The sequence below is a fragment of the Ahaetulla prasina genome, chromosome 1 (assembly GCF_028640845.1).
Source record: "Ahaetulla prasina isolate Xishuangbanna chromosome 1, ASM2864084v1, whole genome shotgun sequence".
Lineage (NCBI taxonomy): Eukaryota > Metazoa > Chordata > Lepidosauria > Squamata > Colubridae > Ahaetulla > Ahaetulla prasina.
In genome coordinates this window covers 36,778,427-36,805,828 of record NC_080539.1, presented here as the reverse complement: position 1 = coordinate 36,805,828, position 27,402 = coordinate 36,778,427, and the positions used below count along the sequence as shown (strand labels likewise).

Sequence of the window (27,402 nt, the reverse complement as noted above, 5' to 3'; positions counted from 1 at the left end):
AGGGAAAATGTAATAATAAGTATATACAAGATGAATTACTACAATCCTGGTTTAGTTCTTTAGATCTTACCTGCCCCTCTCTGGAAAATTTAAAAGGTGGTTTATGTTTGATAACACTTGTTGCTAAACGTAGGAGACCTGTAAGGCCATCATCTTCAGTATTACCATCTTGATGATCAAGAATTTCTCTGCTGTAAAAGACAAAGAGAATTTTCTGTTATTAAAATGGTATTTTGATGGAAATAATTTTAAACCAAATATTCTAAGAAATTAACAAGATTAAAGCTTACCTTCTAATACAATCAGCCAAATGCCTTGCTAAGGCATCTAAATCAAGTAAAGTTGTCTAAGTTAAAAGAAACAAAATGAAATTGTAAATGCAAAGCAATTATTAAAAGATTTATTATATTGAGAAAAGTTTTAGAATATATTTAATAAGCAATATACTGTACATAAATACAATCTGACTAGTGTTACCTAATGCAGACTTCCAACCTTTGATTTTATGATAAAATGTTCTATGTATGCTTGAATTATATGCCTTTACAGGTAGTCCTCAACATGACCAGGATCTTGGTTGTTGAGTGAAACAGTTGTTAAGCAAAACACCCATGTGATTGCTTTGCTTAATGATTGCAATCCCAACACTCCTGGTTGTAATTGTTATGTGATCCTTTTGGTCATTAAATTGATGGAATCCCAGGTAGAATATGGGGTGTCTGAGGTTGGTAACAGAGACCTTAGGAGGCTCAGTTCAGGAAGTGAAAATCATCCCTGCTGAAATCAAAGCAAGAGCCAAGCTTTCAGCGCCAGAGACACTTGCACCCAGCCTGTGCTGGGCCTCCTACAGCCTCTCCCATACCTATGATGTAACCTGTGTTTATTACGTTATATTGCCACTGCTTCTCTACTCTGTGCCTGTCAAAATCCAAAAATGCAAAACTTCCACCATGCTGGAACAAGTTTGCAAAGGTTCTCTCAGAGAGTGCTTGGCTTCCTGACGGTTAAATCCATTAAGCAGATTCCTAGAGAAAGCAGATCTTCTCTTGGAATCTGCTTCATAATTTTATGAATCTGCTTCAAGTAAATCTCCTCTAGGAATCTGCACACAAATGGGAAGAAAGAGTCTGTGCATGTGGGCATGTGTAAAAGGGAAAGGAAGGGTGAGTTTGAGAGTGGGAGAAAGAGCACAAAAATGTGGGGGAAGAGGGAGGGAAACCAGTTGATGTGCAACAGAAAAAGAAAGGGGAGAAAAAGGAAGGGGAAGGAAGCATTCTTTATCCCTCTTGCTCCTCCTACTCAATTAACAGGATAAAACAGTCAATCTCAATAATATTTTTCCATTTAGCATTTCTTCCAGTTTGGAAATAAATGAACCAGGCAGATAACCACAAATTATATTTTCTTCTATTATTATGAAGTTTTATAATGGATTCGCTTTACAAAAAATAGTAGTTCATCAAGGGGATAGATGAGGAACTCATCAAATTTGCAGATGACACCAAGCTGGCAGGAATAGCCAACACTCCAGAAGACAGGCTCAAGATACAGAAGGATCTTGACAGACTTGAACATTGGGTGTTATCTAACAAAATGAAATTCAACAGTGAAGAACTTAGGCAAAAAAACCAAAATGCACAGGTACAGTATATGTGGTACCTGAGGGTAGAACAAGAAGCAATGGGTGGAAACTAATCAAGGAGAGAAGCAACTTAGAACTAAGGAGAAATTTCCTGATAGTTAGAACAATTAATCAGTGGAACAACTTGCCTGCAGAAGTTGTGAATGTTCCAACACTGGAAATTTTTAAGAAAATGTTGCATAACCATTTGTCTGAAATGGTGTAGGGTTTCCTGCCTGGGCAGGGGGTTGGACTAGAAGACCTCCAAGGTCCCTTCAAACTCTGTTATTATTATATTTTATCTATAAACTCTCTCCCTCCTCTTAACAAAGGCAAACCACAGATTTCACACCCATTTTTCCTCACCCTGCATGCCAGGCCAAAATCCAGCAAAAACAATTATATACAGTGGGTATTTGCTGATGGTTTGATTGTACATACGAATTATTCTGGTTGCAAAATTTTAAAAAAGGCTGAGGATGTTACAAGGCATTTGAGTTTGTATAAAATGAATACGTACCCCAAAAGTCAACAAAGCAAATCAACCAATACTACACAAAACAGCCTACGCTTACACAATGGCAAGGGCATCAATACTTTTCTGGGAAGTGCTATTGTGTATATAAACACAAGGATACTTAACATAAATATCTTTATATTACTTTCCTGCAAAGTAAAATGCCATACAACACATATGCAACATATGAACTCTTCCTGAAATTTGCCTGGAACAATCAGAAAATTCAAAACAAAGCCACAATCATTTTTTGTTCTAAAGTAGGGAGAAAACCAAAGTCTTGTTTCTTCTCAAAGCAAACTCAGCATGTTCAAAATTACAGTTTTTGAGATTGGAATATTTTAATATTGAAATGTTTTAAATATTCCTAAAAAGTACTCGCTTAGATTTGGTGGTTTGCTGAGTGGTAAATGGTTAATACACTAGCATTATAGAATAAGGCAATGTATTATCTGTTGTAAATCTGTTTACAAAGTTATAGAAGTCCAGTTTTGCTGGGCTTGTGCCAGTTTGGAAAGGTGAGATTGGGTAGTAATACAGACTTAAAAATGGGAAAATAAACCTTTAACGTAAGTGTTTTTCTGGTGAGACCAGTCTATCAGGGCAACTTGGTCTACCCAATTATGGGACAGAGCAAGCATAAACGTAACACAAACCCTTAACATGAAATTATACTTACCTGACTAGCATCTTTTACATGTATATTATCTATTAGTTTGCACAGCAACCAGAAATATTCTTTACAGCCAGGCTGTAAAATGGGTTCTTCTTCATAATCCTCAATCTGGAAGGGAGGGGGGAGAAAAAAGAGGGTTAGACTTTTTTCTTCCCAACTTTGGTCAAGAAACTTGCTAATTAAAAAAAAAATCCTAAAACATTATAAGGAAAAGAATAAGATGAAGATGGTTATTGGCTACTTTGTTCTATGTTTTTTTTAAATTATATAAAATAAGCATTAGTATTTATGTAATTCTTACCAACGCACACACTTTATTTTATAACCAAAGACAGTTTGCAACTTCCAATATTTCCGTGTGTGTGTTTGTGTGCAACTAAAGCATATGGCCTAAGAGGTTCTTTTTACATGTACATTTTGTAGATGCTCACATTTTTTTTGATTAACATCTCAACAGTGTGGAAGTGAACATCAAAGCAAAGAAAATGAATATTGTATGCAGTTTTACTTCTAAAAAATTCTTTCTCCATCAATTTCATTTTTCTGAAAAACTAACTTCTTTTTCTGTCATTAAAACTCTCAACTGGGCTTTATTATTTAGAAATTAATTCTCCTTATAACACTTCTGTTTAATATTTTATTTGTTTTCTTGTTTACATAAACTTGTAAAATGGAAATCAATTGCAGTTAAACTTAAATAATTATGAAAGAGTAACTGATGGATTTTGTGGGAAATTCTTCCTCTTTTATTCCATTTTTTATGGTTTTTTTTTTTTTTTGGCAAAAGAAGCATCATATGCCCTGATACTATGTTAGCAGGAGTTAATTTTGTCCTTATCCCACCTCTACTCAGTATGTGCCTTACTGGTATAATGACTGAGACAGGTGTTCTAGCACATAGGAAAGGCAAAGCACAGTCACCCTGGTATTGTATCAGTGGCAGATGTTTATACTAATTATTTAACAAATATTATGAAAAGGGGGGGGGGAAATCACCAATTGTTGATGTAATATAGATGCATAAAACACTGGGAATTGAAGAAGCAGACAAATAAAAACTTGTACTCGTTAACTATAAATTGTTTGCCTATCCTTCTAATATAAGTTAATAATAATAATAATAACAACAACAACAACAACAACATTATTTTAATTTGTATACCGCCCTTCTCCCGAAGGACTCAGTTGTTGTTCTGTAAATGTAAGAACTATAAATATATGACAATTTCACTGGCAGGAACTTGTTTTTTGATCATTTACTATGCAACATAATTTCACATAAATGAAATAGGTAACCTTTCTTATTTTACCTTAATAGGTTTCAGAGCCTGGGCATCAGGAAGAAATTTAAGTAGTGTTGAGGCAGCTAGCAGCAGGAAAGATCTATTTATGGAGTCTCCTCCATCCAACCCTGATAGTGATAATTTATAGAGACCATTACAAGATTCATGGCGAACTGCAGTCTGAAATTGAAATAAAGAATTACAATTAAATGGAAACCATTCAAATAAAAACATTTTTTCTTATTTTCTTTATTTTTAGATTTATAAACTATTTTCAATATGCCTATTTGCTATCAATATTGTGAACTAAGCATTTGTACCAATAATTTTCATTTACTATAAATAAGATGCTAGAACACTTTGGAAACTAAAAAAAACCCACCAAAGAATTAATAGTGGGAAATTACAAATGATATTGTAAATATAGAAGGAGACAGCTATTTTCTATAATAGATTGATTGTGAGGACTTTGGCTGAAATCTTATGCATGCTACTTAGAAGATTGGGTTGCTGGATCCAGTAGGATTTGCTTTTGAATAAATATGAAGACGTTTCATTTTTTAAAAACCTTGAATTAGGGAAACTAAATACAATATTTAAACTACTAATAAATCCATACCAAAGTAACAAAAAGTCTTTTTCTTCACTCCTAAAATGTCTCTTTCAACAGATCTATTTAACCTACTTTTGGCTTATTTCTTATACTAAACTAGAAATTGTTTTCAAAGCTTACCTCTGGAATTAGAAGAGTAAGTTTCTTCAGCCAATCATGTAAATTATCACTATCTGCTAAGTTGGATTTTACTAAAGAGCAACAGTGAGCCCAACTCACTAGCAACCACATTGAATAGTGAGTAACTAAAAGAAGAATCAAAAACATTAATTATACATTACGTATAAGCCATTTTGTAATTTTTTCAAATTAAGATAAATTATGTTTGAATGAGAAATCGCTTTGGCTGAAAAATACAGTTAGTCTTTGAGCACAATTAAACCCAGAATTTTGGTCATATGTTGTTGTTAAACAAGATGTTCACATGACTGTCTCACTCAATGACAGCAATTCCAGCTCTCCCCACTGCAGTAGTTAAGAGACTGCACCAAGATACCTCTGGGGTGTGGGGTGGGTAGAGGCTTGGAAGACCCAGAACTCACTGACACATGACGGGTCAGGAATCCTCAGCTGGATAGGCCTACTATTGCCTGGGCCTTCTTTCTCTTCCACCAGGCCTGGAAGACTTGAGATGACTAAATCCACTGTACACAGAAATCAGATTGCCTTTGCTAGCGTTTTAGTTGCACCTTGCTGGCACACCTGTTAGCAGCTGCAGAGAAAGATAGGCCTAGGGGCAGGGAGAAGGAGTGATAGGGCAGGGAAAAGACCCATGTGCCGGTGGGCTTATCTTGACTGAGGCCTGGCTGAGCAGTCTGGCCATGGTTGGACAGGAGGAAGGCCCAGGTCTCTCAGGAGTGGCAATGCAAGGAAGAGATTTGTAGGCCAATGATCCTAGCAATCTGAGGCCTTCCAGGCATGGTGGAGCATGGAGAATGCCTGGGTTTCTCGTGAGTACTGAACTGGTGGGCCTAGCTGGCTAAAGTTTCCCAGACTGCAGTGGGAAGAAGTTGCAATGCTTCTACAGTTGTAAAATGGGAATATTGCCAGCTGAATTTTGATGAAGAGACTGTGAGAGTGCTGCAATGGTGGGAACTGTGAGCAGAGATCATTTCCTTTAAGATGTTTTGTAATTTATTCCCAACTACTGCCTCAATCTTTCCCAAAAAAGGAAGGCTGGAGACTAGGTGATAATTATTCAATACTCTGGATATAGAAAGAGCCAAATAACATGCCCTCCCCTTATTTCAAAGCTGCCAATAATATCTACTCTCACAACAAAGTGTTAACAGTCTTCTGGTCCAGAAAATTACCTCCCACCTAAGTACCCAAAAGGACCAAGAGGGGCAAGGATTCAGCTACAGGAGGAAGAGAACAGATATCACCTGATTCACTTCCTTTGAAGTCATTGATCAAACGAAATCCAAGTAACTAAACAAGACCATGTCCCAAGTCATTATCCTGTATTCTGTCCACATGATGATGACAAGATTTGAATGAATCTGGGGAATTTTGTTAGTGGAATATGTGAATTTATGACAGCAACCTTGAGGCTTTTCTAAAAAGCAATTGACTATTCAATGTCAACTTGTTAATGCAATCAAAGACGTCTTTCACCTCTCTTGAATGTAGATTTGAACTCCACTGGCACTGTAGCCATTGCTTCAGTCATTTCTTCTTCTGAAGGCTATTGGTAAACTAAGGAGCCATCTGAGATTGGCCAAAATAGGAAGATTACTTTAGAGGTAATTTCATCAAGGGCCTGAATAATTTTACAATGCCAACAGTGCCAACTGCCAACAGTGAACCAGGCGCTCAATGGATTCATCTACCATATGTCGGGAAATTCTCCAAATGCCTACCAGAAGCTATATGGGGTGGAAAAACAGCTGAACTTTTACAGGCCAGAATCTGCATTACGGAGAAATAATGTGGTACCCCACCAGATGTTTGGGAAAATTCTCAGTGTACTGCCACTGATGATGCTTGCTGGAACTAATTGTCACCGGAGTCAAATATCTGACTGCCACTGGATTACTATAGTACTGTTTTACCTAAATTATTGCTTGTGTATCTATCCTAAATAGGTTTTTTTAAGTGTGGATGTTTTTCAGTTGCTAAATATGAAAACAACTGTGAGAAAATCAATTGTTGGTATGTTTTTTTCTTTTCTACAGTTGGCCAAATCTCAAGAGCTTGATTCTACATGAGATATCAATTGATTAATAACAAGAAAAATATGAAGTTGTATTCCTACTATTTACTAGTTATGTGTACATTATATAAAAGGTGAATAAATCAAGATCTTTCCCACACTAAAACCTGATTAAAATGCATTTAAGATAAAACTAAGCGAAATGGCGTTAATGGCATTACCTTGACTTTGCTGTCTGCATTTATATTAGGAATTTGAAAATAAGTCCCTCAAATACATGTACAGGTGATGTGAAAAAAACAGTATTTTTAATGATTTCTGTTTTACAATGCCACCCTTCACAAAATTAGGGAAGGTGTCTCTACCTAGCCTGAATGACTTTTCCCCTCTAAAGATATTTAAAGTACATAGTTGAAATGTCAAGGTCATATGAACTATCAGGTAAACAATTATTACCATGACGTAACCTACAAGAGAAAAAGGAATTGCTTTGCTATATATTAATGTATTAATTAATAATATATAAAAATACTATAGAGGCTATCATGCTTCTCAAACAAAGGAACAGAAGTTGGAAGAAATCCCTGTTACAGAAAAAGGCAAAATGGAAAGTCACTTGTATGGTAATCCTGATCCTGATGTTTTTTTAATGATATATAAAGGTCTATCTATTAAATCCTTGCTAAATTAATATTAAGTTTAGAAAATAGCAGAACTGTCTTCAGAAATGCTGACACAGAAATAAATTTAAAACAATTCTGAAACATCTTCCATAACTTCTAAAATGACACCTTAAAAATGCTGTAATTAATTGTTGTTGCTTTTTGCCAACAAAAATAAGGAATTGAATATTGTAGGAACAGGAAGTTAATTTTTTAATTATAATATAAATCCATCTGCAGTTAAAAATAATGAACATAGGAGTTACTTCAATGAACTTTCCAGTAAATAAGCTTTAAGCTTATAAACTAAAGCCAATCTGAAGCATATTAACATGCCATGAGACATAATTAGCTATTAGCTACCTTCAATATGGGCCTTTTTATATGTTTTAGACTACAACTTAATAATACATTTTGTCTACCAGCTGAGGATGAGGAGTATCTAACATATGGGGTCCTTGGTGCTCTGAACTTGGTTGTTTTTTTGTAGTCATTTCCTTACCCAGTTAGATAACATCATCATTGCTAAAAGGGAGTTATATACATATATAAATAGAGAGCCAACATCATTCCCTTCTAGCACTGATGTTACCTACTTCAATAATAAAACATCTCTGACTAAGCTCAGAGAGCACCAAGGACCCTACTAATCAACCATGAACTACAAATACAGTCATGGGGTCCCTACCAAAGAATTTCAATCAGGTTGAGGTCTGGATTTTGATTGGGCAACACTTGATTCTTTTGTTCTTCAGGCATTCTGTGGTAGATTTGCTGGTGTACTTGGGATTATTGTCCTGTTGCATGACCCAATGTCGACCAAGCTTTAGCTGTTGGACAGATGGCCACAGATTTGGCTCTAGAATACTTTAGTATAGAGAGGAGTTCATGGTCAACTCAATGACGGCAAAGCGCCCAAGTCCTATGTCTACAAAACAAGCCCAAATCATTACCCCTCCATCACCATGTTTGACAGTTGAAATATCTTTGTGCTGATATGCTGTGTTTGGTTTTTGCCAAACGTGGCACTGTGCATTAAAGCCAAACATCTCTACTTCGGTCATGTCAATCCAAAGGACTGTATTCCAGAAGTCTTGTGATTTGTTCAGATGCAATTTTATAAACGGAAGCCATGCTGCCATGTTCTTTTTGGAGAGAAGAGGCTTTCTCCTGGCACCCTTCCAAACAAGCCATATTTGTTCTGTCTTTTTCTACTTGTACTACCATGAATATTTAACATGCTGAGGCCTGTAGACATAAGTTTTGGATTTTTTGCAATTTCTCTGAGCATTGCATGGTATAACCTTGAAGTGAATTTGCTGGGACATCCATTCCTGGGAAGATTGGCAACTCTCTCAAATGCTTTCCACTTGTGAATAACCTTTCTCACTGCAGAATGATGGACTTTAAATTGTTTGGAAATGGCCTTACAACCCTTCCCAGACTGATGGGCAGCAACAATTTCTTCTCTAAGATCACTGCTCAAGTCTTTACTCTTTGGCATTGTGTTAATACACACCTGAATGTATATTAAACACAACAAAACTTTGCCTTTTATAGAGGTAGTTACACTTGCTGATAATTAATTGATCAAGGGCACTTGATTAGCAGCACCTGGCTGCTACTTAGCTTCTTCATACCTATGGAAGCAATTAGGGTGTACTTAGTTTTTCACACATGGCTTCTCCATTTTGGCTTTCTTTTTGTAAAATAAATGATGATATGGTGTAATATGCCATGGGTTGTTGTTCATCTGAGGTTGTATTTATCTACTTTTAAGAACGGCTAAGGGCCAGATGATTTTTACTATGTCCCAATACATAAAACCGTAGAATAAATGAGGGTGTACTTTCTTTTTCACATGACTACTCTTATATTAATATTTAACATATCTGGATTTCAGCTTAAGAAAGATGTATTGAAAACTCCATATAACTTAAAAAAAAAATTATATCTTAACCAATGTACTGACCTTCATGTCTTGACCTATGATCAGCTTGAGCTTTCAACACCCTGTAGAGGAATAAAATAAGTAAAATAAATCACTACACAATTTAGAAAATGTTACTTCAAATAATAAAAAAAGATGAATAGTTATTCGTTCTCACTAGATTATCAAATTCAAGAAACTAATTTAATATTCTACGGAATTTTGTACTAATCTTTTAAAATGTTTTACTAGATTGCTATATAATATTTATTTCCTCTTGGAACAAAGAGGGTAATTCCCGTGTTTCCCCAAAAATAAGACCCTGTCTTATATTTTTTGAACCCTAAAATAAGCACTTAGCCTTATTGCCATGTGCTCAAAAGCCCGATTGGGCTTATTATCAGGGGATGTCTTATTTTGTGGGAAACAGGGTAGATGGTAACAGAGATGTAGCACTATACATGGCTACCTGGTCCAGGTAGATAACTAATTCACAATTTGATTTAATGTGATTTAATCACAATGTATGAAGTAAAATAGCTATATCAAGTACATCAGTGATTCCCAAAGTGTGAGCCGCGGCTCCCCAGGGAGCCGCGCTATCGTCATGGGGGCGCCGCGGAATATCTGCGCCCGCTGGGTCTGGCGCTGATGCGCCATTTCTGGGGCGTCTGGTGCGCATGCGCAGTTGCAGGTCGGATTTCCGGGGGAGCCGCAGGTGAAAAAGATTGGGAACCTCTGAAGTACATTCTTGACTAGCATTAACAATTACTGGTTTGTTATCTTCTTTAGCCTGAAAAAAAAAGGTTTTACTTAACTGAAGAACTGAGAATCTGCTGCAATAAGTCTGAGTGATAATGAGAGATAGGGGAGATCAGCTAAAGTCTTTGACTCATAGTTGATTAAGTAGACCACTTGGGCTACCTAATAAACTCTCAATTACTTAAGTTTCTTAGGTCACAAAATAGTCTTTTTAGCCAGATCTGGAAATTAGAATATTGCAATAGCCTCAACTACAATTGTGCAATTTTTTCTGCCTTAATACCGGGCAGAAGCCTGTTTTCACTAAATATTAAAGTGACTTATAAGAAAATCCAAATTTAAAATATCTTGAATTCAAAACATATGGTTTTGATCTTATCAGAGATACTCTGAATACTTTTAGTAAGGTCAAAACACTACTAACAAGAAAGAATATAACAACTTTACTAATGCTCTTTTAACTACATATTTCTGACTAAAACACTTTATTATTTAATATGCTGCTTAATGCAAATATATATGTGTGTGTGTATATATATATATATATATACTATAAATCTTACCAAAGATATTAAAAAAAGGTTATTGTACCTAGGCGCCAAGTTGTCATATGTATAAGCAACACACATAAGTCGCTGAATCAAACTGGTTCCCTGGACAAGTACAAGAAATACCTTTAAAAAAATTGAAGTCAAAAAAGAACAGTTAATGTAACTGCTGCCTTAAAACTATGTGTTATATGTATACATGTGTATGTATGTATGTTTGTGTGTGTGTGTGTATAATATAACTGCATTGTTTATAAATCCAGCATTTTAACGATAAGCAAGATATCATATATTGAAACACACACAAAGTTTGATAAAATATGCCAACTAGAATTTTTTTTCTCCCATTTATCAGTTTCACAATTTATGTACTAATATGATCATTTCAAACAAATGGTAGACTGCTATCTTTTTTTCCTTCTGTGTAGCTGAGAACATATCCAGGACTTGCCAAGTGTTTGCTTCTGTTATTTAATAGGATTTGCATTTGCAAGCTATTTCCACTGCTGCTATTTCAATTATGAAATTTGGGGAATTGTTATCTTTAAGGAAACAACTAAAGTGGTACAATTAATCCCTGATTTCCTGGAAAATCTCTGGGATATTTAAAAAGCTTTTGCTTGATGTTCATTTCATATAATCTGTTAAGGACTTTAATTTCATTTAGGACTGTAGTACAGTTGTGTTCTTAAGTTTACATATCCCTTGCAGAATCTGTAAGATGTACCATTTTGTAAGTAAACATGAGTGATCAGACAAAACTTTTTTTAAAAAAATACATTTTTCCCCCAAATTAAATATTGGGCTTCACAGAATAGCACAGAATATCATTAAACAAGCCACAGCAATAAATGAATAAAATGGTCAAAAAGTCTGCATGCTCTTGAATGTTGAGCTGGTAATACTGTATATAATAAAGTTGACACACTTTATTATATTGAGGTTGATATAACAATAAATTTGTATCACTTTCCAATATGACAATGATTCATTATATAAGGACAAGTCAACCTTTTAATGGCTGTAACAAAACAATATTTATTTATTTACCCTAATTTCAATATCATTGGAGAGATCTCAAACATGCAGTTCATTCTATACAACCAAACTATATATAGGACATGAGGCTTTTTGATGAGAATGGGCACCTTTACTACTTATGAAAATTAAAGGTCTCATTCATAACTATCATGAAAGATGCAAGTGAACATTGATGCATATTTAATACACAATATTAAAAACTAAGGATATGGAAACTTACGAACAGGACCACTTTATAATTTCCTTTATTGCTATGGTTTAATGACTGTGCTACCTAATATTTTAATTTGAATCAACCTCAAATTTTTTTAAAAAATGTGCAATCACTCACATTTACTTAAAAAATGGTCCATAATGCTGCAAGGGGAATGTAAACTTATCTGTGCAATTGTAAATTTAGTTCAATATAGTACTGTGTGCTGTGTATAAATCTAACTAGTACCATTTTACCATATATTCATATTCTACTTTGTATAAGTACTTTGAAATGAATGGCCTAAAACTTTTTCAGCACTAATATAAGTACATATAAAAAATCACAACTAGGGATTTATAATTATACTAAATAAAATTTCACACTTTGGATGTAGGTATAGTTTATCTTCTAAAATGTCTTGGAAATCACTGACCTACATCTATTCAAAATATTCCTTAAAGCTCTATGCTTTTGGATTTCTATTTTACATTTCAATTTAGAAAACTGACATTAAGATATTCAGATTCAATATTGTTTATGAAGTATGACTATATATATACTTATATGCTAAAATTAAAATATCAGTGAAGCTGAATGTATTAGCAGTCAAAGCAGTTTATATGCAAAATATGCTGATCTCAGACCCAATTTCTTTTTGTTAATTTACTGTGTACATATGTATCCAGAAAATAAACAGGAGTATATATTACTAACCTTAACCCATCTTAATGCTTTTCAGATATTTAGGACTTCAATTCCCATAATTTTCAGTCATCAAAGATAATGTGAAATGGAAATAAATCTTCTTGAGATATATGGTAACTTAGTAAGACTGCATTATTCCAATGAACCATTCATTATACTTACTAACATTTTTTCCTCTGAAAATGGTTTTCCCAATTAAATTTCTATGAAAACCTACATTTACAGTGTCACACCTATCAACTTGTAGATAAGACTTTCCCTAAAGTCTTTGTTTTTATTGCTTTTAAAGAGAAGTTTTTCACCTCTGTTAAACGCGGTATGTGAAGGCCTTTTGTATGATCTCCTGCAGTTTTCCGTGATTTTCCTGGCCAAGTTCTTTTCCTGTGATTCTCTGCTATTCCAGACCAGGCAAAAACATCATGATAAGCTAAATCCAAATCTGAAGGATCCACAGCAAACTGGCATATCAACTTCAGCAAGCAAGCCAGACAATCTAATAACCACTACAAATAAGAATGAATAAGCAGCTTTAACTTCATTTAACTTTTTGATAAATAATAGCAGAATACTTAAAACAAAACTCAAGATTCATTAGAGAAGTTTTATAACTCATTAAGATGAGTCAGTTACAACTGTATGTTACTTACAACTGTCCACGATTCCTGTTCTTTAGGTTCTAAAATTCCTGAATTAAATATTTCCAAGAGCTGCTGAAGACCTCCAGAAGCCACAAACTGTAATCAAATTATAGAAGGATAAGTAAGGAAAATGAGTAAGTAAGCACAAACCTCTCACTGATAATTAAATAATTCTCGACCTGTACTCTGGCCTTACTATTTATCTTCATCAACACCAACAGCAGAGTCCCCAAGGATTGGGGGCCTGCAATCATTCTCTATATACTGTACAAAAAGAAAAAAAGATGGTCCTGCTGCTTATAGACCAATGAGCCTCCCTCAAGACAATCAGCAAAGATATCTACAATAGAAATTCCAGGAATAGATGGAAAACGCAAACACACTTGCAAAGGAGCAAGCTGGCTTTAGGGAAAGCCAAGCCACCACTGATTAGTCCCTACTAGTTCATCATCTCAAAGAAAAATACTCTTTCTGCAACACAACACAACACAACCTCTCTTTATGCTATAGATTTCAAAGCAACATTTTATCCCATATCCTGAGCTTATTTGTGGGAAAAAACTGTCTCAATTTACCAAAGTCTGCTTCGTTTAATATGTATGGTACCTGAAGGAACCACACTCAACGTAAAATGTAACCTCCAAGGCCATCTCATCAAGGCTGCATATTGGCTCCACTCATTCTAATTCAACTGTATGGTGGGTCACCTCTACAACATGGACTTTTACTCTCCCAAATTTGATAGAGGATAGGTACATCTCTGTTTCATTTTATCAAAATACTGCAGCAATACTTTCTAGATCTGGTTTAAAAGAACAGCGAGAACACTAACATAATTCTGCTCAACTATGAACTCAATTATCAGAAAACTAAAATCATGGCATTTGACAAAAGATCCAAGAGCCACCCTTGGGAGCATAGATGCCACAAGATTATACATGTCCTGTTTCAAATACCTGGGGGCAGTTTGCCATTCTTCTGGCAGTAGAAAAATCCATGGGAACTATGTTGCTGAAAATGCATGAAGGAGCTCAGCTGCCATCCTTATATTCCTTAACTCAACAAGAGGTGGTCACAATGTACCGGTAGCACTCAAATTATTGAAAGCCAAGCCAATAACACAACTTTATTTTGCCCAGTTGGACTCCTTCTCAAATTTTGCATTATCAGAATTTGTACAATCCAAATTTCTAAAATCAGCCTTTCAAGTCCCAAAATTTGTCTCTAATGACACCATGCAACTAGAGAAAAGCCTCATCAAAATGGAGGCTAAAGTATAGGTGACCATATTCAAGTATTGGCTTAGACTATCCTTTTCCTCTTCTTGATCTTCCTCCATTAATTATGAGCAATGATTGTCAATCCATATGGAAATAGGTCGTGGCAACTAAAATCTCATGCTTGGATTTCTTTCCAGGTCTTCTTTTCAGCATAGGATATTATCAGACCAACACTCATTAAACAGCAAGTAGCAGATACAGAGCACCAAACAGAACTAGCTAGGACACCAACGTTCACTGCTAATGAGTCCAACAGGTACTCTACCTTCCCTATGGCATACTTAACTAAACTTGAACTACCTAAATACCAGAGGCCTTTAGTCTGGCATGATGTCATGCCCTTCCCTCAGCTGTCCTTGAAGGTCAACACAGGAAGATTCCTGTATTTGCCATCCTTGTAATTTGATATAATCTTTCATAAATGCTTCCCTATACCCATTTAATGCTCCTATTCTTCATTTAAGATTTGTAAAGACTTTTTAAAAAAAAATTACTTTGTTTTAATATATTTTTATATATTTCAGTTTTCATATTTTTAAAATCTTTGATGTATTTTCTGTTTTTAATTGACTGTAACCCACGCTCCTTATGCTGGTCTATAGCCATTATAAATTTATTAAAATTTAAATTAAAAATAAGCAATTCATTATTGTACAAAGAACAATTCCTTTTCTGCTTTATGAAATGATTTATTCAAAAATGCAGCCTAAGATTGTTTGTCAATACTTCATTTTCTAATTAAAATCAAAAAGTAAAAGTACAGACATATGTGAACAAAGACACATATCACCAGAATAGCATTTTTATATAATAATTTCAAACCTTGCAACTCCAAGTGTTTTTACTATTTTCTATTTGATCTTCACTTGAATCATCAGAATCTGGGTAAAGGTCACTATAACTTCCCTAAAATCGATGAGAAAAACATAAATGATCATGAAAGATACATTATAAAAGGAACTTTACAAATTTATATGAATCAAAACTTTGAAAAATAAAATTATACTACCGTGGATTCCCGTCTTATTCTTCTATTGGGTTTTCCAAGCGCTTCAATTATTTCCAGAGCATACAAAAGTTTATGGGCACTTTTTATTCTTAAAAGATCTTTCCAGCTGAATCCGTCATTACTCTTTTAAAAAATAAAAAAGATTAGACAAAGTCTGTAAGAGAGGATCAACTATAATCTGAACTTGAATATATACTTGCAGTTATATACACTCATATCTTAATTACCATATTTTTCGCACTATAAGATGACTTCCCCCCTGCCAAAAATGGGTGGAAATGTCTGTGCGTCTTATAGTGAATATTGCGGCAGGGAGTGTTGGTGTGGGTATAGTGTTCGCCGCCGCGGAACTCTGGAGCCTTCACTGCCGAGCAGCTAATCAGCGGTTGGATTGGCCTCCTGGAATACTGCCTATCGCTGCTGCCACCTGTTCGCCGCTGATCACTGTCGTCTATCACTGATTGGGGGCGGCGATCCTAGAACGAAGGCTCCAGTGTTACCCGGCAGAGGCAGCAGACACGGAGGAGGCAGGCTGTTTGCTGCAAGGACGCTAGTCAGATGAATACTGGATGGATGCTGGGAGGCAGAATTCCACCCCCCCTTGTTTTCCTCCTCTAAAGCTAATGTGCATCTTATAGTCCAGAGCATCTTATAGTGCAAAACATATGGTATACACTCTGTTGAATATAATTTGACTCATTATATCTATGGTTAAAACTATGCTTAATCTATGGTTCACTATAGACTCCTAAAGTTACAGCTGAATTAAAAGGGAAAGGTAAATGCTGAATAGGTGACAGTTTTTGAAGTTTCCACAATTACTATCTATATTTTAATTTATGCTTAACTTATTAAAATGAAATTGGATTGTCTATTCAACAAAATTATTCCAGATATGTAAAATCATTTGCTGTTATCAGCAATATACCTTCATTTATACTTTTGTAGTTTACTGAAACATGAACATTTGCTAGAATTCAAAAAACTGTTTTAAGATATACACGAGAGTAGTCTTAAACAACCACAAGGGACCTGGAACTATTTATTTATTTATTTTACTTATATATTTATTAGACATGTTTGCCTTCCATCTCAGCTATAACTGATCCTGGGCAGCTTACATTAATAAACAAATAACCAGGGGGATAAGCTCACAGTCCAGTGGAGGATTTCCACATTAGTCACAACCATAAACACACTCCAAATAACCCTACTGGAGTTTGCCCCTGACACCTACCAAGGACCTGTCCATTTAGAGTCCAAATCTGAATGAATTTATCTACCAGAAAGCAAGATGTTCCTGTAGCTCTCCCTTCCCAGCAGGCAAGAAGTCACCTTAAACAGGGCCACTGGCCAGCTGTGAATGCATTTTTCACTATTCTTATTAATATGCTCTAAACTGAAATATGTGGTTTTACATATGCTCATTTAGCAATAGCACTGAGACTTATATACTGCTTCATAGCGTTTTACAGCCCCCTCTAAACGGTTTACAGAGTCAGCATATTGCCCCCAACAATCTGGTTCCTCAATTTACCGGCCTTGGAAGGATGGAAGGTTGAGTCAACCTTGAGCCTGGTGAGATTCGATCTGCCAAATTACAGGCAGCCAGCAGAAGTAGCCTGCAGTACTGCATTCTAACCACTACGCCACTGCGGCTCAATTTAGACTCTTTGTCTTCCTTCAATGGCATTTCTTCTGGTGCTTCATCTCCTAGAGTTCCTTAGAGAACCAAGGTATGGCCTAGGATCAGTGAAGAAGGAGGCCACATAGAACAACTCCAGTGCAAGGCTTAGCCACTTGCTGATTCCAATCAACAACTAAAGCTTTGGTCAAACTATCCACAGGAAAGATCCCAAGAGCCCTCTGAAACCCATCTAGCGCATCCATCCTCTGGACATACTAAAACATCTCATCGGGTCTATGACAACTCACCATAGCCAACTCACTATGGCCAGCTTGCCACAGCCAACTCGCCACAAGACAATTCACCATGGCCAACCTACCACAGGACAAGTCACACGAACAACTCACCATGGCCAGTTCACCACAGGCAACTCGCCACAGGTCAGTTCACCATGGTCAACTCACCACAGGACAACTCACTGTGGGATGAGAGTTACACTAATATTGAAGACATAGTGGAATAGAATAATTGAAGAAAGGATGCCAAAGGAGGGAGAAAATAAAATGTGAATGACAAAAATAAAAAAAATTAAACTATTTTAAATAATTAAATTGAATTGATGAATTGTCCTGCAGCAAGTTGTCCTGTGGTGAGTTGGCTGCAGTGAATTATCCCATTCCAAGCTACTCCTGTGGTGAATTGACCATGGTGAGTTCTCCCACTGAGAGTTGGCCGTGGTGAGTTGGTTATGGCAAATTGGCTACAGCGAGTTGTCCCATTCTGTGCTATAGTGGCCTTAAGAAGCCCACCATAGTATTTCTTACTGGCCCACCTACCTCAATCTTTCCAGCAACTTCCTTTCTCTTCCTTCCTGATATCTGTATGAAAAGAGGGGAGTGGGCAGGGTCTCTGTGATGCCAAAACTGGCCACTCATAAGGCCTTCTGAATGTCATAATAGCTTCCCTCTCCTTCTCAAGACACATGAATAGTAACAGATATTTGAATCCCCAAACTCCAAACTGTGATGCCAAGTCTAAATTATACGTAGCACTTCCAACTTCATGCATCAACAATTCCAAATATTTAAGAGATATTTAAGACTTTTTGCTCACCTGATCATCTGAAATATTTTGAAATGCCTGAAGCATATTAGGACATGTAGGCAGTAGCATTAACAACTCCCAAACTCGCCTTGATAGATTTTCTGCATGAAGGTGGAGTTCTTCACATTTTGCACTCTGAAGAAACAGGTAAAAATATATCATGAATATATAAAAAACAGACATTAAATAAATTACAATAACAACAATTTTGTCACACGGATTGTAATAGATGTTCTAATAAAATTTTTCACACTGAATTCAAAAAGAGAATCTGTTTTTTCTATCAGGCTCAAGTTTCTTGTGAGCCTACCTTCTTTATTCTTTCAATTAGTTAAATTACAATACCATATAGTATTTTAACTATAGTAGCATATCTATATCAATAGAAATCTAGTTATTACTGTTGTTCTTGAGTACAAATAACTTCCAATCAAAGGTAGAAGGCATGAAGCACACAGCAGCAGGTTGAATCATGTTTGAATTTGCTAGATGTGAACGCAACCTGTCTGGAGAGCAGTTCATGGCAAACTAGTGCCATGGCTGAAAGTGAAAACAGTTAAAGTGCACATTCAAGTTAAATATTAAATTGATTGTAATAGCTTTTTGCTTATCTACATACTGTTATTATGCCCCAAAACAGTGACAATCATCCTTATATTTATCATTACTATACACTATTTATAACCATTCTATAGCTCCATGTAGGATAATAGAAAACTAAACTTCAGATGGATAAAGAAACTAACATATCACAAAAATATAATGCCAATTTTACTCATCAATACTGAAAGTTTTCACGAATCTCTTAAATTTAACAGCAAAAGTTAACAATTATGTTGCCTATACACATAGAGTATTTGGTCAGTTATTGGCTAGCACCCATCATCTTCTGAAACTAATCCCCACAAACACACACTTGTCCACTATCGACTTCTGCAATATATGCCTAAATGCTGCAGTAGAAAGATTGCAGAAGTGTGTATTTTTCCATGAGATGACAGGGAATTTGGACATTTTTTAATTATCTTCTGAAATATGCAGCAATGCCTATTGTCTGATAGATAATGGACCCCTGCCATGTTTGTGCTTGCATGGTTAAAAACTGCATAAAACAGTAGTCCCCAACCTTTGCGGCTTGGCAGCCTGGCTGGGGGGGAGGGGAGGGGGGGGGGAGAGAAGGGAACCAGGCCGTGCTCATGCGTACAGCTTGACTCAAACGATTGGTGGGCCAGCCTGCATGCACAGCTCGACTGCAAATGGAGCTACGCATGCGTGTGCAGCAGTCCGCCGTTTCTTTGAGTTGTACCCATGTGCACTGGCACGCAGCCCAATTACGAATAGATGGTCCAGTAGTGGGCTGTGGCCCCTGGCATAAAACACAATTTATGCTTCCCCCCCCCTCGCCGTTCTACTTACCTTCAAATGGCTCTTTTTTCCATGCGCAGTGCACGCTTGGCACGCACTGTGCATGCGCATGCGTGTTTGGTATACACTATGCATGTGTGCACAGCATGCATTTGGTGCACACTGTGCATGCATGCACAGTGCATGTTTGGCACGTGCTGTGCATGCATGCACGCACAGCACACATTTGGCACGTATGTGCAGGCAGCAAACCAGTGGCAACCTACAGAGGATTTCACCACTGCTAAGAATCGTAATTAAAGTTACCTCACTATCTTCCATAGCCACTTCTGTGGGTGGAGGCTTAAAGGAAGCAAGCATTTCTAGCAAATCAAACAGGGTGGTAAGATGAGGCTCTTGCAGAAGTAAAAGCATTGGGATGTTGTCCTTCTGAGGTGCTGGCAAGCAGGATGCTGGAAGCTGAACTCCTTCCCCTTTTCGCTCTCTCCTTGGAGCACCCAGGGACACAAAGACCATCTTGAAATAACAAGTGAAGATAATTTAATTTTTAAAAAAGTGAGGAAGTTATTATTATAAAGGCATTTGTATATTGGTACCAATAGTTTGCCTTCAACACACTGACTAGGGCCATGAGAAAGTTGTTCAGGTAGCAGGGAGAACGAAAAGTACAAGTCAGTCCTCTGGCAAAGTATAAAAATTCTTCCTGGCAATGGGCAATATTTTGTCTTGCCATCTTTTACATTTTCCAGCTGACCAACAGATATCTCTTTCTGTACCTTTAATAAAGCTTTCTGCTAAAATAAGTTAAAGCTTTTCCACCAGGATTTATTTTAGTTATAGGTAGCCTTCACCTATCTACTGCTTCCAGTGACTGAAATTATTGAAAGAATAACTTTATGATCAATGCCCTATTTATGATCTTAACAATGTCCCTTAGTCATGTATGTGATCATAGTTACAATCGATATATGTTGTCCCATACCTGCCTTGTTTTGATTTTCTTTTGTATCCTTGCAGAACAGAGAAACTGGAGAGGGGAGATTACAAGAGAATAAGCAGGCAAACAATGGGGAATATACCAGGCTGTTTGTGTAGTGCGGACAGGGCTACTAGTGCCAGCACATTGCTTTCAATGCGTATTTCTCATTGTGCATGCTTACTCTCTTGTAATCTCTTCCTCCCCAATATTATACTCGGGGGGGGGAGGGGAACTGTTTCAGTAGGCAATGTCTCTTGTGCTTGACTCATATCCTCCTCCCCTTGCATAGTGGAAAGATTGGCAAGGGAGCAATTAAGAGAGAGTAAACCAACCCACAATGCGAATTATTGGGCTGTTTGTGTAGAATGCAGCTGCCAACACCAGCACATTGCTTTCCATGTGTGTTCCCATTGTGGGTCTGCTTATTCTTTTATAATCACTTTCTCTCCAATTACTGTAAATACAAACATTATTTCCCCTTTTGTTGATTAACTCAGGGCAAGGGTGAGTTTTTCAAAGGGCAGGGGTGGTTAGGAAGCAAACAAAAGCCAAAAATGGGAAAATAATTAGTTTTGAGCCTGCTATTCCCAGAGTCACTGGGGTAAGCATTCCAAAAGGCAGCAGAATGAGGAAAAGTAAAGTACTTAACAACCACTTTGCTTAGTGATTGAGTTGCCAGTTCCAATTTGAATGGTTAAGATGCTGGCCCAGAAACCAGGGGACTGTGAGTTCTAGTTCCACCTTAGGTTCAAAAGCCAGGTGGGTGACTTAGGATCAATCACTGTCAGTCCAACTCACCTCATAGGGTTGTCTTGGGAAAAACAGGAAGGAGTATTATGTATGCTTTTTGCCTTGAGTTACTTAGAAAGTAATACAGTAGGATAAAAATCTAACAAATAAGTAACTATAATGAATTTATTATCACTACAGAATGTTTTATAATCACCTCTGAACATTTATCAATACCTGCATATCTTTAAACCCCAATTCATGAAGAGTTTTTTCATCATAGTCAGTTGTTAGTTCATGTCCAGAAGAAATCATTCTTACAGGCCCCATGAGACCCCCTAAAAATGAAAAACAAATATTTTTTCAGTATTTTCCCTTTTACTTTAACCACCAAAGGTATGACAACCATTTTACAGAACTATAGAAATAATAGATTTTCTATTATTTTATTCATTCACTCACTCATTCATGTATCTAAATTGAGAAAAACACTAGAACAGTCCTTTTTTTGTATGAACTGAAAATAGAGACAAAATTAAACCTACCTCCCAACTCAAATTGGACTGCAAATCAGTCAAGTTTTAATCAGAAAAATATTTAAAATGTACCTGGAAAATCTCCTTTTCTACTGATTTGACCAAATTCTTGCAGATGTGCTTGCTGATTCAGCTGTTCTTTCTGCAAATTTTCATACCAATGAGTAACCTCAGCTCTTAGATCTGCCACCTGATCACTTGGATACATTTCAATGGTCATCTGGAACAGAACACATTATACAATAAATTTATTTCCCAGATAAGATAAGAGATTGAAAATAACATATGGGTTGAAAGCAAATTAAAACGTACTTTGTCAGGAAGTCCAGCTGGTTGACAAACAATTCTGAGAGGTAGTGATTGTTTATCACTCAATGCTTTTAAATGGCTGCTGATACCAGTGCCTTCTATTTGCCATTGCCTCAGATGATATGCAAACCTGAGGAAAAAGTATTATAAAAAGAGAAAACAATGACAAACTATTTCTTCTGAGCAAATATGTGGAAATGTACACATCTACCTGTTCAAGGTGAGATTATTAGGCTGAGCTCATATACAAAGACAAGTGACTGAATTTCTTAGTATTTTAGGACTTTTGGTGTTTATGAACTTTTGTCAGTCTAAAAACTATAAAGTTAATTTTATGAGCTCAATGTTTCAGTCTTATTTTAAAAATAGGTTACTCAACACTACATAGGAAACCAAAGGATATTCAAAAACTAGAATGATTTATATCAGTGGCCCCCAACCTTTTGGGCACCAAGGGCTGATTCCACAGAGAAAGATTTTTCTCAGACCGGGGTGAGGGGTGGGCTTGGTTTCACATGCCGCCTGCATCTCGTGGATGGGGCTTCACTTGTTTACATGGCTCTGTTTCCGGCGTGTCATGTCCTGGTGCTGGTCCATGGACTGGGGCCTGGGAACCCCTAATTTATATCACAGGCAAGTTTCTTTCTCTCTTTTATCCCAGCCCCACCCACTAGTCCTTGAAAATAATCCACTTCAATTTGCAACAAAATTTTCAGAATTTTCTTTTGAAAATCCTAACTAAAAGCAGTTAAAAAATATAACACATTAATATTGAGGCCACAAAAATAACATTCATAACTGCCAGTCATTTTTCCTGAAATACTACTTTTTGATAAAACAATACAAGGATATAGTTTACCTTCTCCGAAAAGCTTCTAAATGAGTTTTAAGCATGAGAAGTCCTCGTTCAATAATGGTAAGACTGGAATGAGAATCTTGCTCTAGATTACTAGATGCTATCATTAGGCTTTCCATGCATTTGCTAATAAATTCTTGTTCTTTCTCCAGACCTGTTTTACCTAAGAGTTAAAAATAAATGAACTAGATTAAAAAAAAACCTTGTTTAAATTTATTTTATTTCCATAAGAAAAAAAGAAATGATACAAAGTATTTTCTTTGGAATTCTAAGCCCAGAATTTTCAAAATAAATTCTCATACCATTAATATAATAGGAATTAATGTACTGTATAGCTGCCCGGCTCACATCTCCAGATTGAGCTCTTAAAGCAATACCCCAGAATTGGTCCATACCACACAACTGTAAAAGAAAAAAGAAAAAAAGAAATATCATGCACCGTTTACATTTTGTAGTCCACTGTATAATTTAATTTTGGATCAGATCAGGGTCAAATGTTGAACTGGGTGGTCACATGTCTAGATCAAAAGAATATTCTGAGGTCTCCAAAACTAGGATTTTGGAGAGACTGAAAGAAAATGGGTAAAAGAAGTAGAAAAATGAGCAGCAGAAAAAAAATTAAAATAGTTGTAGAAATTTTAGGTAAGATGTAATTTAGAAGAAATATATAGATTATAGTAAAAGGGAAGTAAAAAAGGTTGAAATGAAGTGAATGTAAGAAGTAAAAAAAGAAGAAATATGTTGTTTAATGCAAAATGGAGAAGTAGATGAAATGTGAAAGATGTAATAGGATATATGTTTTATTGTTTGAGAATGCATGGAATGTATTCTCAAACAATAAAAGAATTATAGTGGATGGTAAAGAAATATATTATAAATATGGAAAAGAATAAAGAAATTGATTGAAATTAAGATATAAAACTGAGAAGAAGTAAAAAAAGAAGTATATTGTTTAAGAAAAATAGTCCAGCAGATGAGATATGAAAGACAGTATGGTATATAAGTGAAAATAATTGAAACTGAGATATAAAATGGAATAAAATTGAAATGTTAGTAAAAGATGTATCCTATTGGAAGAGAAAAATAATTATTGAATTGTGAATAAGAATTTAAAGAAAATAAGAGATGGAAGGTTGTACTAATTGAAAGGTTGTAAGATAAAAATGGAATAAGATGAAGACAATGTTAATAATTAAAACATATGAGAAATATACTTGATAAATGGGAAAATCAGGGTTGTGTGGACACCATTGTTAAAAATATTGAAATGAAAATGAATACAGCAATAGAGATAATAAGAAGGAGAGAGACCAAAAGAGGGAAGGAGGGAGAGAGAAAGAAGAAAGGGAAGAGGAGAGGAAGAAAGGGAGGGGAAATAAGAGTAAGAAAGAAAGTTAGATAGGGAGGAAGATGGGAGGAAGAGGAGAAAGGAAAGGGAAGTAGAGAAGGAGTAGGAGAGGAGAGAAGAAAGTAGGAAGGATAAAAGAAGGGAGCGAGAGGAATGAGAAGGAGAAGAAAGACTGCTGTAAAACGAAAAAGATGAAATGGAAGAAAGACAACCCCGAATATGTTTGAATATATCAGGATAAAAACTGAAATACCTAAAAAATAATAAAAGAGAACAAATATTAGTAAAAATGTATTGGTAAAGTGGCCACATTTTCCAGACTTATAAAGAAAGTATGGCTTAATAAGAAGCTGACGGAACATATAAAGATCCAGGTCTATAGAGCCCGTGTCCTGAGCACACTCTTGTACTGCAGTGAGTCTTGGACCCTTTACGCACAGCAGGACAGAAAGTTGAACACCTTTCATATGCACTATCTCTGATGTATTTTTGGCATTACCTGGCAGGACAAAGTTCCAAATAGCGCAGTCTTGGAACGTGCTGGAATTTCTAGCATGTATACACTACTGAAACAGCAACGTCTACACTGGCTTGGGCATGTCGCGAGAATGGCTGATGGTTGGATTCCGAAAGATCTCCTGTATGGAGAATTAGTGCAGGGAAAACGCCTCAGAAGGAGACCCCAACTGCGATATAAGGATATCTGCAAGAGGGACCTAAAGGCCCTGGGAATGGACATTAACAACTGGGAAATCTTGACCTCCGATCGTTCAGCTTGGAGGCCAAAGACGCAGCATGGCCTTCTCCGATTTGAAGAGACACTTGTTCAGCAGGCTGAGGCAAAGAGGCAGTCCCGGAACCAGCGAAATCTGGGGGCTGGGCAGGAGACAGAATATATCTGCCCTCAGTGTGGAAAGGATTGCCGCTCTCGAATTGGCCTTTCTAGCCACACTAGATGCTGTTTCCAGAGCATGATACCATAGTCTTTTGAGACTGAAGGATGCCAATAGAAATGAGTAAAAATGGAGAAATTAGAACTGGAGGGCGAAGGAAAATGTGATTTATATAATTGAGCATGGAAATATTAAGACACGATTAAAATATGGAAAAAAGAATACTTTGTTAGAAACTGAAATAAAGTGAAATGTATTTGGGTATGTTAAATTGTATAAGATATGATATGGCCAATACTCTGTTCATAAACTATGTATGTGTGTAGGGGGGGAAATTAAAAAATCAATAAAAACTTGTTTAAAAAAAAAGGAACATTCTGAGGTCTTCAAAAATGTTATAGACGTCTATGAGTTTGGAAAGGGATGCCAAACATTTGGATGTTAATTATTCCACTGTCTAGAAGATCATAAACATGTAGAGATGATTTCAAACAACTGCCAAATTGCTCAGGTCAGACCATCCCAGCAAATTCACACAACGTTATGAAAGAAGTCTCTATGAACTCCAGAATTTCATCACTTGAGTTTCCAGTAGCTCTCACCACTAGTGAGGTCAAAGTGTCCTTTCTACCATTAGAAAGAAGCCGCACAAATTAGATCTATTTGAAAGGTATGCCAGGAGGAAACCTTTGCTGTCCAGAAAGAATACCAGGACAAGACCAAAGTTTATTCACCTAGATAAAGACCAGGATTTCTGGAACAATATGCTCTGGATAAATGAGGCAAAGATGAAGTAATTTGGAAATAGTACCAGATAACATGTTTGGTGAAAATCAAAGATGTCTCATAAGAATCAGATACAACTGTAAAGCACAATGGTAGAAATGTTCCTCTATCGCATTAGGGCCTGGGCAGTAAAGGATACAAGGCCGCATCCTCTCCCCTTATTTGTTCAACCTATATGCTGAATATATATTAAGGGAAGCTGGATTGGAAGAAGACAAGCCTGGCATTGAAATAACCTGCAGTATACTCTGAGAGCAAAAATGCAAAGGATCTGCAAGCCCTAGGAAAAAAGGATAAGGAGCAAAATGAAAAGAGAGATTAAAATTAAATATAAAGAAGATCAAACTAATTACAAAAGGTGGAACAACCAATTTTAGAATTGGCAATGAAGACACCAAGGTGGTAGCTAGCTTATGCCTTTTAGGATCAAGCATCAACAGTAAAAGAACAGTCAAGAAATATGTCACAGATTAACATTTGCTGGAGCGGCCATGAAGATCTTGGAAAAGGTATTCAAATGCTGTGATGTCTCTATATCTAATGATCAGAAACATACATGCCACTGCATTCCCTATAATACTCTTATGTCTGGCTTTTAAAAAATTTACAAAACATTTAATTCAAATAAAAATCTTCTTACCTATTTACAGGAATGACTGGACAATGATGTAGTCAAGTGATATTGTTCACTAAGTAATTCCTTATTAAAGTGTATCTTATTAGACATGTTAGTATCAACAGAAGATAACATTTGTCGTTCAGAATTGAGCTATGGCGTCCTTAGTGCTTTATGAGCTTGGCTGTATTCATGCAGATGTTTCATTTCTCAACTGGGTAACATCATCAGTGCTAGAATGAAATGGGGTTTGCCTGTCAATGTTGGTGGGAGTTATTTTTGATGGTTCCTTGAGTAGGTGGCTGTTTATTGTTTGATTGTTTGTTTGAGTTGGTAGTTCCTTGATTAGGGTATTATTTATTGCTTGATCCTTGGTTTAGTATTAGTCTTGGTGTTAATCTCTTCTTATCTAGATATTGATTGCTGGAAGGAAGGTCTTTCAAATGGCATGTTGATGTTGTTTATCTCTACATGCCTGTTGAGGGCTTCCAAAAATTCTCTAACCTTTCTGGACTTAGTTTGGTCTAGGATACTCAGTTTCCCAGTAAAAGCTATAGTTAAGTCTGACCATGTGTTTGATATTAAGGAGTTTTCATCATGTCTTCTGACTGCTAGTTA

The 27,402-nt window shown here is 36.2% G+C and overlaps 1 protein-coding gene across 1 annotated transcript in view; it reads right to left on the bottom strand.

The window, feature by feature from the left end:
- The window catches only part of USP34 (ubiquitin specific peptidase 34), a 140,576-nt gene that overhangs the window by 47,916 nt on the left and 65,258 nt on the right, over positions 1–27,402 (bottom strand). The window contains 18 exon segments of the mRNA XM_058164851.1: positions 71–191; positions 291–346; positions 2,818–2,922; positions 4,125–4,277; positions 4,831–4,955; positions 9,500–9,540; positions 10,811–10,893; positions 13,012–13,212; positions 13,357–13,443; positions 15,450–15,533; positions 15,637–15,759; positions 18,377–18,502; positions 20,039–20,248; positions 21,678–21,778; positions 22,049–22,196; positions 22,289–22,415; positions 23,145–23,304; positions 23,444–23,543. Coding sequence (XP_058020834.1) covers positions 71–191; positions 291–346; positions 2,818–2,922; positions 4,125–4,277; positions 4,831–4,955; positions 9,500–9,540; positions 10,811–10,893; positions 13,012–13,212; positions 13,357–13,443; positions 15,450–15,533; positions 15,637–15,759; positions 18,377–18,502; positions 20,039–20,248; positions 21,678–21,778; positions 22,049–22,196; positions 22,289–22,415; positions 23,145–23,304; positions 23,444–23,543 — 2,151 coding nt within the window.